At 43.6% G+C, this 14,135-nt stretch overlaps 2 protein-coding genes across 2 annotated transcripts in view; one reads left to right on the top strand and one right to left on the bottom strand.

Moving 5' to 3' along the window:
• Positions 1 to 5,488, bottom strand: part of LOC106581430 (TOG array regulator of axonemal microtubules protein 1) — a 33,777-nt gene extending 28,289 nt beyond the window's left edge. Inside the window, exon 1 of the mRNA XM_014163521.3 lies at positions 3,526 to 5,488. Within this exon, the coding sequence (XP_014018996.3) occupies positions 3,526 to 4,554 (1,029 nt within the window). The 5' untranslated portion in view covers positions 4,555 to 5,488. The remainder of the gene's footprint in view (positions 1 to 3,525) is intronic.
• A 2,206-nt stretch (positions 5,489 to 7,694) lies between these two features.
• Positions 7,695 to 13,671, top strand: LOC106581578 (kelch-like protein 28). The gene is made up of 6 exons (XM_014163735.3): positions 7,695 to 7,784; positions 9,044 to 9,304; positions 10,976 to 11,613; positions 11,725 to 12,168; positions 12,943 to 13,151; positions 13,261 to 13,671. Exons 2-6 carry the CDS (start codon positions 9,044 to 9,046, stop codon positions 13,422 to 13,424), a joined length of 1,716 nt encoding a protein of 571 aa, XP_014019210.1. The 5' UTR covers positions 7,695 to 7,784; the 3' UTR covers positions 13,425 to 13,671.
• The last annotated feature ends 464 nt before the right edge of the window (positions 13,672 to 14,135 follow it).

The following is a 14,135-nucleotide window of genomic DNA, read 5'->3' on the forward strand; positions in this document are numbered from 1 at the left end:
AGACAGACATCAGCGATTGTTTCTGCAATCCACATGACATAGTCCCGTGAATGAAGAGATTAATAAAACATGCCAGCCAGCCCCTCCCACCTAGTCTACAGTCAGCGTCGTGTGTGGGGTGAAACCAGACCTTTAGTCTGTTATCCCCACCAGGCTCTGTGACAGGGTGCCACTGCTGGGATTTCTCCCCCGCAGATCTTCATCTGAGCACATTGCCTATACTTTTGTTGCATCTTTGCGACTACAGTTCAGTAGTCTAAGTAGGCTACTCTCTATTATGCGAAACAGGGAAGATGGCCATTGTTTCCCCACTACGAACCTATGCCACTGTCTGACACTGACAGCTGGGTGTTTCAGTATCTGAGAGAATGAAACATGCAGATTAGCAAATTGACTTCCCTGATGAGATGATTTTGGAGTAAACCCATTGTAGCCTGGGGTTCCCCCCAGCTACATAGATAAAGCTCTTTGGATGATCACTCATCGAGGAACAGGTGCCCTGTAATATTAGGTACTTGTCTCCCCCAAGAAGTCAAATCTGTAGTCTCACCTTTTCTGTCTAATGTGGATCATGCAATAGATATGTATCCAAACCCTGTATCGACGTACAGTAGGCCTACATTATTATCCTATGTATTCTTCAGATATACTACATATTCTATCCATGTCTATATATCCCATCACTCACACACACATATATATTTTTACAACGGACTCCGACAATGCTCGTCCTAATATTTCGGGCTCATGGGTGGCGCAGTGGTCTAAGGCACTGCACCTCGGTGCTAGTATGCAAAACTGTGCAAGAGATTTTCCTGTAGGCAAAGCGCATTGGAGTAGGATTCTATTGCATTGACAGTCAAGACTCAGGCTCATACTCTACACAGACCTGTGCGTCATTAACCAATCAGAGCTGCAGTAGGCCCATATACAAATAGTAATTGCCATATATGGATCTGTGCTATTCACTTTCAACTGGACTGTGTTCATAGCATGAGCGGTCGCAAGTAGATGCGCTTGTTTTGATATCAAAGCAAGTGCTGCATGTAGCCACCTGTGCACATTTGTTCATATTCTTTGCTAGTTAATAAGTTACTAGCCCAGTTATCGCTCATTTCTAGTCAACAATGGGTGAGTGGTTGCTTCCTATAAGAGCACAAAATGTGTGCATTTCTAGCCATCTTTGAAAAGAAAGCCAGGTAGTTTTTTTATGTCTTAAAGGAGCAGTGTTGTATTTGAGCAGTGTTGTATTTGAGACGGTTTTGAATAAGCTAAGTAGCCAATAGGCAGAGGGTAGCATAATTTGTCTGTTTCTCTAATAATGGTATGGGAATAATAATACATTTTATTTTGTAAAGTGGTTTTCTTACATCAAACAACATTTTCAGTCATGTACTTGTATGAAGGACAAGTGGATACATAGGTTAATGTCAAGCCCTGTATGTTTTTTCAAAAGTCTCATGGAATGTAGGCCTACATTGAACACCACACATTTGCTGCTACTGACAGAACAGCTATTTCCATTTTAAAATGTTATGGGATGCATTTTTCTCCATTGTTTTTGATGGTAGGCCACTCTGGTAGGCCTACATTATGATCAAATAGCCACAGCAGCCTACTTGGCCACTGTTAAAACTGTAACTTAAAGTGGGTACAGCCTCAGTGTTCACAGTGAACGCGCCCTGGTAGTTGCACAGAATTTTCACAATGTTCTAGTTTGTGCTCAGCCGACCTGAAATTTGCTCAGTGCTGGATTTTTTTTGGAGGGAACATTGTTTGCAATAACATCTGCTAAATATGTGTATACGATCAATAAAATTATTTGATTTTCCCTGACTGACCACAACTTGAAATGCCTGAGAATGCATCTCTGAAATGGCAAACACATGAATAGCCTTATGTTCAATGTCACATCAGGCATCAAACAAATAGTTTGCTTGCCTTCACAATATGGTAGAGTCCCCCCTTTTCTTATCTCAAATTTAGACTAAGTTGATTGATAAACACTGACATGGTAGTTGTCATCTCTCTCCTCCTAATAGGCCACAAGGCAACTGGCTGCTCACCAAATTGTTGTCATGGCAACAAAACAAAAACAACTAGCAGCCCTTGCAGACAGGTGACAGTCCTTTTCAGGCCCTTTGCAATCAGTGCACTAGGACTTTGATTGTGGAGACAAACAAATCAACTAAAACACAGCCCCCGAGGTGGACGGTGAAGTCAATAGGAAAGATGCTACTCCAAGAGCACAGTCAATCAGTGACTGATTGAAAGGCAACTTATTACATTGGATCTGCATTAATATTTTTAGAATCCCTTTACACCATTAAACATGTGAACTTTGATTGCTGAGTCAATAATTCCTCTATTAAAGTCCAATCAATGTCAACTAAAGGGAAACATTTGCATCATCTCTGCATACATAACTACACTGAACAAAAACATAAACACAACATGTAAAGTGCTGGTCCCATGTTTCATGAGCTGAAATAAAAGATCTCAGAAATGTTCGTTATGCACACAAATAATATTTCTCTCAAATTTTGGCCACAAATTTGTTTACATCCCTGTTTGTGAGAATTGTATCCTTTTTCAAGATAATCCATCCACCTGACAGGTGTGGCATATCAAGAAGCTGTTTAAATAGCATGATCATTACACAGGTGCACCTTGTGCTGGGGACAATAAAAGGCCACTAAAATGTGCAGTTTTGTCACACAACACAATTTTTGCACCCTCCCTCATTGGCATGCTGACTGCAGGAATGTCCACCAGAGTTGTTGCCAGAGAATTGAACATTGCTCTACCATAAGCCGCCTCCAATGTCATTTTAGAGAATTTGGCAGTATGTCCAACCAGCCTCACAACTGCAGACCACGTGTATGGCATCATGTGGGCGAGCGGATTGCTGATGTCAACATTGTGAACAGAGTGCCTCTGTGGCGGTGCAGTTATGGTATGGGCTTAAGCTACAGACAATGAAAACAATTACATTTTCAATGGCAATTTGAATGTACAGGACTACCGTGACAAGATCCTGAGGCCCATTGCGATGCCTATTTTTTTTTTTTTTAAGGTAGCTGTGTCTAACAGATGCATGTCTGTATATCCAATCATGTGAAATCCATAGATTAAGGCCTAATGAATTTATTTCAATTGACTGATTCTCAAATTAATTGTAACTCAGTAAAATCTTTGAAATTATTGCATGTTGCGTTTATATTTTTGTCCAGTGTTATTGATTCAGTGTAGACATGCTTGGGGTCGTTTTCATCAGGTTCCTGCAAACTAATATTTGATAGATTTGTACTTTAGGTGGTAGCAAACCTCATTCTATTTGCACCATATTCAATAGAATTATGGTGCTTCTACAGAAATAAGATTCTTATACCTATATAGCCTAGAGAGTATGTCTTGATATTTCTTTCTCTAATGAGACTTTGGTAAATCAAAACAGCTAAATGATAGACCAGTGTCGTCATCAGACTTTTGCTTGATGTAACCTTGCCGTCATCGATGACCAACCTGATCAGAGGATTTCCCCTTAGGGGCACTGCGTGGCTGGGTGTTCACTGTGGAAGGGAGGCTTGACCTCTCCCAGGGCAGCTTGTTCTTCCCTTTGCCTGCACTGAATATTCTCCTCTGCAATGGAAGGTCATCAACGAGGGAGCCCAAGCTTCCATAACCATGATACAGCCTGTCAGAGTCTGGTTCTGTCCTGATGCTCCTGATCCGCCCACCATTGAGCACCCACTCCAGGTCAGCTCCCGACCCAAACTGCGGTGAGCATCGTTGTCCTGGTTTAGGGATTACAAGGGCGTACTCCACCATTCCATCTGAGGACAGTCTGGGAAGTATGTGCCTGGCTCTTCTTGCTTGCACAGCTGCCATAAGACCCTCCACATCCCCATTGAGCTCAACTCTGTCTACAGCCTTCATAAGGGGCTGTTTTTTCCCTGTGTCAAGGCAATGGTCAAAAACGGCAAATAGTTCTAGGGCTGCATGGCGGACCTTCTTCTTGCTGTCTGCCAGGTATGGTGCAACTTCAAAGCAGAGGCTGGGGATGTTGAAGTCCTTCCTGGGGTGGGTGAGCATAGCTGCTGTGATGATGTTGATGACATCCTCTCTGACCCGGGAGTTCTTGTGTCTCAGGTGTCCAATGACAAGGTCCAACACTTTCTGTGGCCCTACAATTCTAGTCAATTGCCTGAACACATTCATATACTCATTCCTGGTGACAGCGCGGGTGTCCCCAAGGGTTTTCAGAGCCACACACACTAATTGTTTGAAATATTTGTCTACATTGTAATCCAATTTCTGGATGAGTAGGTTTATCACCTGTAAAGTGCCATACAAGACTTTGAAGTTGCTGTCATCTAGAAGTCTGCGGAGAAAATTGATAAACTCCACAATACTGTCTGAGGGGACTGGCTTCAAGTCCAATCCAAAGAGGATATTTTTCAGCTGTTCCACACCATTTGTTCGATTTTGGTAGTTTTTGAGGTCTAGGAGCTTTTCGTGTAACTCTTGGGGTATCAATCCAAAAATCATCATTGATGGTCCTTTGGATGTGGTCAAAGGGGAAAATCTAATGAAGCATTCACATTTCTGTGAGGACAGCAATATTGTTCTTTACTTTGAATCGTCATCTTGGTGGGTAGATTTAGCCTCTTCGATGCTGTATTTCACAGTGGCAATACTGTGGTTGCCGTCCAGTACAATTGCACTCAGATATGTCTTTATATGGTAATAGTCAGTTCAACAATAAGTTTTACACCTGTAGGCAGCTGTCCAAGCATAATCAATGCATTACATTAAAATACTTCATATTTGCAGCTTCTTATGAATAAATGTTCTTTGTTTTGTTCTACGAGACAACTGGAACGTGAACAGTGAAAGCAACGTTGAGTTGGAATGTTATATTTTAAAGCCCCTGTTCTATTTCAGCTAACTGCATTGGTAACTAGGTAGCCCACTAGATGTTTCCGTTGCTTCTAACATCATTCCTTGTTCAGAAATGGAGTGTCAGGGCGACGTCGCTGCCAGTACCTCTTCTGATTGATGTTTTCCATATAATTCATTATCATAGATAGCTTTTGGCTACGTCTTCAAGGCTTGCGGTTGAGCAGCAACCTGGTGGTGGCTAGCTTGGGTAACTACTTAACGTTAACTGGCGAAGTTAGAAAACAGACTAATTCGGACTTCGCATTCCCATTAGTCGTTCAAATTTGACGTCCGGGGTACGAAAACGTTTTCCAAATCTTCATGACCTCCTCGGTTAAATGTCCGATTAATAATACTCATAGAAATCCCCTTATAACTGTATGAGATTCTATGTTGAATGTTTGTAGCTAATCTAGCTAGCTGCGCTGTAGTAGAGACATTCATCGCCGTAGCCCACGCCATGAAGCATCAAAATGGCGAATACAACATGACACAACGGACCGCTTCCATGGTGACGCGAGTGGTAGGTTGAGAATCAGATGGAATTTGATGTATACCATTCCAGGGTTTCTTTATTTTGACTATTTTCTACATTGTAGAATAATAGTGAAGACATCGAAACTAGTACCTCCACTACTTTTAGTACCTGCTGGTATACTAGAGCTGGCCGATATGCCGTAAAAATCACCTCAATTATAATTATTTTGATTATGGGTGAATCACGATATACAGTACCAGTCAAAAGTTTGAACACACCTACTCATTTAATGTTTTTTCTTTATTTGTACTATTTTCTACGTTGTAGAATAATAGTGAAGACATCAAAACTATGAAATAACACATATGGAATCATGTAGTAACCAAAAAAAGTGTTAAACAAATCATATATTTTATATTTTAGATCCTTCAAAGTAGCCACCCTTTGCCTTGATGACAGCTTTGCACACTCTTGGCATTCTCTCAACCAGCTTCACCTGGAATGCTTTTCCAACACTCTTGAAGGAGTTCCCACATATGCTGAGCACTTGTTGGCTGCTTTTCCTTCCCTCTGCGGTCCAACTCATCCCAAACCATCTCAATTGGGTTGAGGTCGGGTGATTGTGGAGGCTAGGTCATCTGATGCAGCACTCCATCACTCTTCTTCTTGGTCCCTTACACAGCCCTTACACAGCCTGGAGGTGTGTTGGGTCATTGTCCTGTTGAAAAACAAATGATAGTCCAAATAAGCGCAAACCATATGGGATGGTGTATCGCTGCAGAATGCTGTGGTAGCCATGCTGGTTAAGTATGCCTTGAATTCTAAATAAATCACTGACAGTGTCACCAGCAGAGCACCATCACACCTCCTCCTCCATGCTTCACAGTGGGAACCACACATGCAGAGATCATTCGTTCACCTACTCTGCGTCTCACAAAGGCACTGCAGTTGGAACCAAAAATCTTACATTGGGACTCATCAGACCAAAGGACAGATTTCCACCGGTCTAATGTCCATTGCACTTGTTTCTTGGCCCAAGCAAGTCTCTTCTTATTATTGGTGTACTTTAGTAGTGGTTTATTTGCAGCAATTCGACCATGACGGCCTGATTCACGCAGTCTCCTCTGAATAGTTGATGTTGAGTTGTGTCTGTTACTTGAATTTCTGAGGCTGGTAACTCTAAAGAACTTATTCTCTGTAGCAGAGGTAACTCTGGGTCTTCTTTTCCTGTGGCACTCCTCACGAGAGCCAGTTTAATCGTAGTGCTTGATGGTTTTTGCGACTGCACTTGAAGAAACTTTCAAAGTTCTTGAAATGTTTCGCATTGACTGACCTTCATGTCTTAAAATAATGATGGACTGTCATTTCTCTTTGCTTATTTGAGCTGTTCTTGCCATAATATGGACTTGGTCTTTTACCAAATAGGGCTATCTTCTGTATACCGTCATTGTAGGCCGTCATTATTAATAAGAATTTGTTCTTAACTGACTTGCCTAGTTAAATAAAGGTTAAATAAAAATAAAATAAAAATATACCACCCCTACCTCGTCACAACACTGATTGGCTCAAACGCATTAAGAAGGAATGAAATTCCACAAATTAACTTTTAAGAAGGCACACCTGTTAATTTAAATTAATTCCAGGTGACTACCTTATGAAGCTGGTTGAGAGAATGCCAAGCGTGTGCAAATATGTCATCAAGGCAAAGGGTGGCTACTTTGAAGAAGAAGTATAAAATATTTGTTTAACACTTTTTTGGTTACTACATGATTTAATATGTGTTATTTCATAGTTTTGATGTCTTCACTATTATTCTACAATGTATAAAATAGTACAAATAAAGAAACACCTGGAATGAGTAGGTGTGTCCAAACTTTTGACTGGCACTGTATTGCCCATCAGTACACGGTATACCAGTAAAAACAGATTCATAGATTGATATGGTGGGCACCTCTGCATGGCACCAGAGGAGAGTGCAACTTCTTGAGAAGCTGATGACGCTGTCATCTCCCTGTATCTGCAAATTCATGTCAATTATATACATCAAACACTTAATATCAATGATAGGATTTTTTTTATGCTGATCATTTTATTTTCATGACACCTTGTTGGGTATTGCCTTCTTTCCCTTCTATCTCTCCCCTAACTTGTATATTGTATTATGGTTGTGCACAAAAAAGACGATACATTTAAAATCTATACAAAATAGCTACAAAATTACCATTCCCTCTGAAGTCGCCCGCGCGCTCCCGGAAGTTACGCCGCATAAAGTGTTTGGCGTTTGTTTCCTGACAGACGCTGGGGTTCCTGCCGCTACTGCGATAAAAACAGCTATTGTCGGGACATCTGACGCTCAACACAGGTTTGTCTCCGTTGCATATGCTTGTAAATGTTTGGACATATGTAGTAGCTATCAAACTTCACAACTGATTACCGCTCAACTAGATGGAGATCAATGTATAGCTTGTTTAGTACTGTGTTTATTTTTAGCATCAAATTTGCACTGGCGTGCTCTGCAGTGCCAATGCATTGGACATAACATGCCCTTGTTATTGTAATTTCTCACAAGAGGCCGCAGACCCCTCGTACATCCGATAGCCTGGCTATTCCACCCTACGCCAATATTACAATGTTGTAAAATTAATATAATAAAATTAATATAATATTCATCAGCGGATCTGAAACATTTGAACAGTACTTGTGGCTTGCAAGGCTGATGCTAAGAAAGTGGACCGACGACGCCAAGGCAGCAAACGTTAGCTCGCTAACGAACGTTACTGGACAGATTATATTTCAAGGTAGCTGTCTAAACTAGTCAACGGATATTACCCTTCGCTTGAGAAATGTCATGTTTATTTTTTACGTTTCTATTCTACAAGCCGTCGAGGAGTTTTGAAAGAATTTGATCACCGAGATTTGGCAAATAGATTGTTGCGCTAGCTGGCTACTAGCAAGGTTAGCGTGTTTGCTCGCTCAGCTGAGCTATAGCTACAGTATCTAGCTAAGCAATTGTAGACTAGTTTGCTAACAACGTTTGACAGCTAGTTGATCTTGGCGATTTTGAGGCGTCACTCAAGCTTTGTCCATTGCTGCGAAGATGCTAAATACTAATGGCATAGCTAGTTACATGTTACTATTATTTAGCAACCGGGGTTATTAGCTCACTAGATGAGCCAAACAGTAGAGTGAAATAAGTATTTTAATCGTGAGGATTATTAGAAGTTTAAACTGATTTCTTATATTTTCACCGTGAACAAAATAATTAAAAATCGGTTTGTTTCATCTTCCGTCAGGACAGTTTTGCAATGCCAGCCTATGTGATGAAACTTGGCCATGTTCAGGGTTACACATGTCATCACACATTCTGATAATATCTGGTATGCAGTGCACTGCCACTGCATACAGTATGTTGTACTTGATTCAGTTAACTTATTGGCATGACTTAGGTGGCTCACATTGCCAGATAATTTCCTTGCAAATTGCTTCTAAGTCATTCCCTTAGATTTCACCTGGAGAGGAAAATGTGGTCTTGAGTGTCTTCAACTTGTCCATAGTTCTGTGCTTTTTCTCCCTTGTCTTTGACAGGATGTTAATGATGTGCATTTTTTCCCCCCCCATAAGATGGACCAGCAGGCCCAGTCCTACATGCTTGCCAGTCTGACGCGGCCCCACTCTGAGCAGCTGCTGCAAGGCCTCCAGCTGTTGCGGCAGGACCATGAGCTGTGCGACATTGTGCTGCGAGTGGGGGATGCTAAGATTCATGCCCACAAAGTGGTGCTGGCGAGCATCAGCCCTTACTTCAAGGCCATGTTCACGGGAAATCTGTCAGAGAAGGAGACCTCTGAGGTGGAGTTCCAGTGTGTTGATGAAGCTGCGCTACAAGTAAGGCTCAATTAAACAAATCAAATGTTATTTGTCACAAGCACAGAATACAACGGGTGTAGACCTTACCGTGAAATTCTTACTTACAAGCCCTTAACCAACAATGCAGTTCAAGAAAGAGTTAAGAAAATATTTACAAAATAAACTATTAACAATAACTAGGCTTTATACAGCGGGTACCTGTACAGTGTCAATGTGCGGGGATACAGGTTAGAGGTAATTTGTACATGTGGGTAGGGGTGAAGTGACTATGCATAAATAATAAACAGCGAGTGGCAGTGTAAATAGACCGGGTGGCCATTTGATTAATTGCTCAGCAGTCTTATGGCTTGGGCGTGTAGAAGCTGTTAAGGAGCCTTTTGGTCCTAGACTTGGCACTCTGGTACCACTTGCCGTGCGGTAGCAGAGAGAAGTCAATGACTTGGGTGATTGGAGTCTTTGAAGAAAAAAAAAAAGGGCCTTCCTTTGACACTGCCTAGTTTATAGGTCCTGGATGGCAGGAAGCCTGGCCCCAGTGATGTACTGGGCCATACGCACTACCCTCTGTAGTGCCTTTCGGTCAGATGCAGTTGCCAAAGCAGGCGGTGATGCAACCGGTCAGGATGCTCTCGATGGTGCAGCTGTAGAATTATTTTGAGGGTCTAGGGACCCATGCCAAATCTTTTCAGTCTCCTAAGGGGGAAAAGGTGTTGTCGTTGTCTCTTCACAACTGTCTTGGTGTGCTTGGACCATGAGTTCGTTGGTCATGTGGACACCAAGGAACTTGAAACTCTCGCCCCGTGTCACTTCTGAACCGTCAGTCTACGATCGGCTCCTTTTTCTTGCTCACATTGAGGGAGAGGTTGTCCTGGCACCACACTGCCAGGTCTCTGACCTCCCTATAGGCTGTCTCATCGTTGTCGGTGATCAGGCCTACCACTGTTGTCGTCTGCAAACGTAATAATGGTGTTGGAGTCATGCTTGGCCACGCAGTCGTGGGTGAACAGGGAGTTCGGGGGGGGGGGGGGGGACTAAGCACGCACCCCTGAAGGGCCTCAGTGTTGAGGATCAGCGTGGCAGATGTGTTGTTGTCTACCCTTACCACCTGGGAGCGGTCCGTCAGGAAGTCCAGGATCCAGTTGCAGAGGGAGGTGTTTAGTCCCAGGATCCTTAGCTTAGTGATGAGCTTTGTGTGCACTAGGGTTGTTGAATGCTATGCTGTAGTCCATGAACAGCATTCTCACATGGGTGTTCCTTTTGTCCATGTGGGAAAGGGCAGTGTGGAGTGCGATTGAGATTGTGTAATCTGTGGATCGGTTGGGGCGCTATGCGAATTGGAGTGGGTGTAGGGTTTCTGGTCTGATGGCGTTGATGTGAGCCATGACTAGCCTTTCATAGCACTTCATGGCTACCAACGTGAGTGCTACGGGGCAGTAATCATTGCACTTATTGATGAAGCTGGTGACTGAGTTGGTATACTCCTCAATGCCATTGGATGCATCCTGGAACATATTCCAGTCTGTGCTAGCAAAACAGTCCTGTAGTGTAGCATCCGTGTCATCTGACCACTTCCGTATTGAGCGAGTCACTGGTACTACTTGCGTTAGCATTTTTAAGATTTCACTGTGTTTACTAAAACAAGCCTTTTCCGGCTTTTTCCATATCATGATTGTTTCATTTTCCCTCCTGTAGGCCATCGTTGAGTATGCCTACACTGGCACAGTATTCATCTCACAGGAAACGGTGGAGTCCCTACTGCCAGCTGCTAACCTGCTCCAGGTCAAGCTGGTGTTGAAGGAGTGTTGCTCTTTCCTAGAGAGCCAGCTAGATGCTGGGAACTGTATAGGCATCTCTCGCTTCGCTGAGACCTATGGCTGCCATGATCTCTGCCTGGCTGCCACTAAATTCATCTGCCAGAATTTTGAAGAGGTGTGCCAGACAGAGGAGTTTTTTGAGCTGACACGGGCGGAGCTGGATGAAATAGTGTCAAATGATTGTCTGAAGGTAGTAACAGAAGAGACTGTGTTCTATGCCCTTGAGTCGTGGATCAAGTATGATGTCACTGAGCGGCAGCAGCACCTGGCTCAGCTACTGCACTGCGTCCGCCTGCCTCTCCTCAGTGTTAAGTTCCTTACCCGCCTCTACGAGGCAAACCACCTTATACGAGATGACCACGCCTGCAAGCACCTGCTCAACGAGGCTCTCAAATACCATTTCATGCCTGAGCATCGGCTCTCCTACCAGACGGTGTTGTCTACACGGCCACGCTGTGCTCCCAAGGTGCTCCTTGCTGTTGGAGGCAAGGCTGGACTCTTCGCCACCCTCGAGAGGTAATGCTGAACCCCAAACAGTAGTTCAAAATGTTTTTTAGCAAATATTTCATATGAATTGGAAATACATTTGTTAAATGCAACTAATGTTCTCATTTCTTTCTCTTGTAGCATGGAGATGTATTTCCCTCAGACGGACTCATGGATTGGGCTTGCCCCTCTCAGTGTGCCCCGCTATGAGTTTGGAGTGGCATTGTTGGACCAGAAGGTGTATGTGGTGGGTGGCATCGCCACACACATGCGACAGGGCATTAGCTACCGGAGACATGAGAGTACAGTGGAGAGATGGGACCCTGACAGCAACACCTGGTCCACAGTGGAGCGCATGGCAGAATGTCGCAGCACCCTGGGGGTAGTGGTCTTGGCTGGGGAGCTCTATGCCCTGGGGGGCTACGACGGCCAGTACTATCTACAGTCTGTGGAAAAATATGTCCCCAAGGTGAAGGAGTGGCAGCCTGTGGCACCCATGACCAAATCACGCAGCTGTTTTGCCACCGCTGTGCTGGACGGCATGGTCTATGCCATTGGAGGCTATGGCCCCGCCCACATGAACAGGTACGTTTTAATATGTCAATCTGCGGTGGAATTCATTGATTTTAACAGGTGGTTTTGCTCATGCTTTTGAAATACTATGCCTACTTCAACTTGCCGTCAACCTCCATTTGTTCCTACACATGGTAATGCTCACATCAGGAAGGTTATTTATGTAGACCCCACAAGACCTTTTGAGGTCTGATCCATCCATGGAAAGAGTTTCAGCCAACCTTTCAATCATGCTCTGTTACTAGCCTGCAATGCAATGCATATTCTGTAGGATCAAGAGTTGTCTTCTTTTCAGACAGACATAGTTGCTTTTGTGGAACAAGAGCTCTCTTGCTGGTTAGACCCCTGTTGTTGTCTTTGCTCACTAGAGAGAGAGGTGTTGTAGTTACCAGTCTCCTTGACTCCCCAAACCCCTCAGGAGAATGTGTTTGGACAGGGAAGCTGTGGGGACAGTCTCCCATCCCCCCCAACAATGTTGTTGTGGGTTTCATTACTTGATATTTACAGCAAAATATAGAACTGGAATAGATGGCCTCATTAAATTGAGCTGTGATGACAATGGCACAGCTATATAGTATCTAAAGGCAAACAGGACCAATGGTGAATTGTATTGGCTTAGATTCAGAAAACGTTAGTCAGTCATATTCTTTTATATGATGGACTATTGGTATTAGGCTTGCTACTGTACTAACCTGTTAAAAGAACAACTGCAGTGATATTGTCAATGCAGTGTAAATGTGTCCTTTTATTGACCAAGTTTTATTTCTTGAACTCATTTTACTGCAGTGTGGAGCGGTATGACCCCAGCAAGGATGCCTGGGAAATGGTAGCCCCCATGGCAGACAAACGGATCAACTTTGGTGTTGGAGTCATGCTAGGGTTCATATTTGTGGTTGGGGGACACAATGGGGTATCACATCTGTCCAGCATTGAGAGGTATGACCCACACCAGAACCAGTGGACAGCCTGTCGGCCCATGAATGAGCCACGCACAGGTGAGTTGGGAAATGACTCAAACAAGGTTTATTATTTTGATGCAGAGAAGTTGACCTTTCAGATTGCATGGCCAGAAATAACCATTTTATAAAATCCATATTTTCCCAGGGGTTGGCTCAGCGATTGTGGACAACTACCTCTATGTGGTGGGGGGTCACTCGGGGTCATCCTACCTGAACACTGTCCAGCGGTACAACCCCATCACAGACAGCTGGCTGGACTCTAGTGGCATGATGTACTGCCGCTGTAACTTTGGGCTGACTGCTCTTTGACCCATGATACCCCTGGGTAGGACTCCTTAAGAGAAGAGTTGGACGAAAGGCTTTTCTTTTCTTTTTTCCCCCCCCGTTCATCTCCGGCAGGCTGAGGGCGGTGCCACACTGCCGTGAATCCCGGCGAGCGAGCTTGCTGCTGGATGAATGTGCCCGGCTGGCGACAGGGGACCACAGAGATGGCCAGAGTGAGAAGGGTCTGGTTTGGGTGGAGGAAGGAGCGGGGCAGATCACCATGGATCTTGTCACAGAGATGACCACTACTGCTGCTGGACCACAACGAGGACTCTGCCATTTTACAGAGGGCTGTGGGAGAAAACTAAGTTTAAAAAATAAAAGTGTAGACTTCTGTTTGCCATTATTTCTGTTAAACACTCCAGACTCTTTTTCTTCTTCCTGCTATGAGCAGAACATGTGTTCCAATTTTCTGGATCCTTAAAGTTTGTGTGTGCGTGTGGCACAGAATGTCTGTATGCTTGTGAGTAGATGCATGTCAGATTAAATGATTGTTATTTTGTCTCTGTGTGCTGGACTAAAGCTCAGGCAAGGTGATTGGCTCACACTGAGTTTGAAATGTCTGCATCTAAATCAGTGCTTCACAAAGAGAAATTGGAATCTTTATATATTCACTTAAAAGGGCTGCCTTTTTTTCTCTGTAAAGAAATAGATATGAATATATCCTCTAGTGCATTGCCTGTAAATGTTTTTTGC

The sequence above is a fragment of the Salmo salar genome, chromosome 01 (assembly GCF_965601325.2).
Source record: "Salmo salar chromosome 01, fSalSal1, whole genome shotgun sequence".
NCBI lineage: Eukaryota > Metazoa > Chordata > Actinopteri > Salmoniformes > Salmonidae > Salmo > Salmo salar.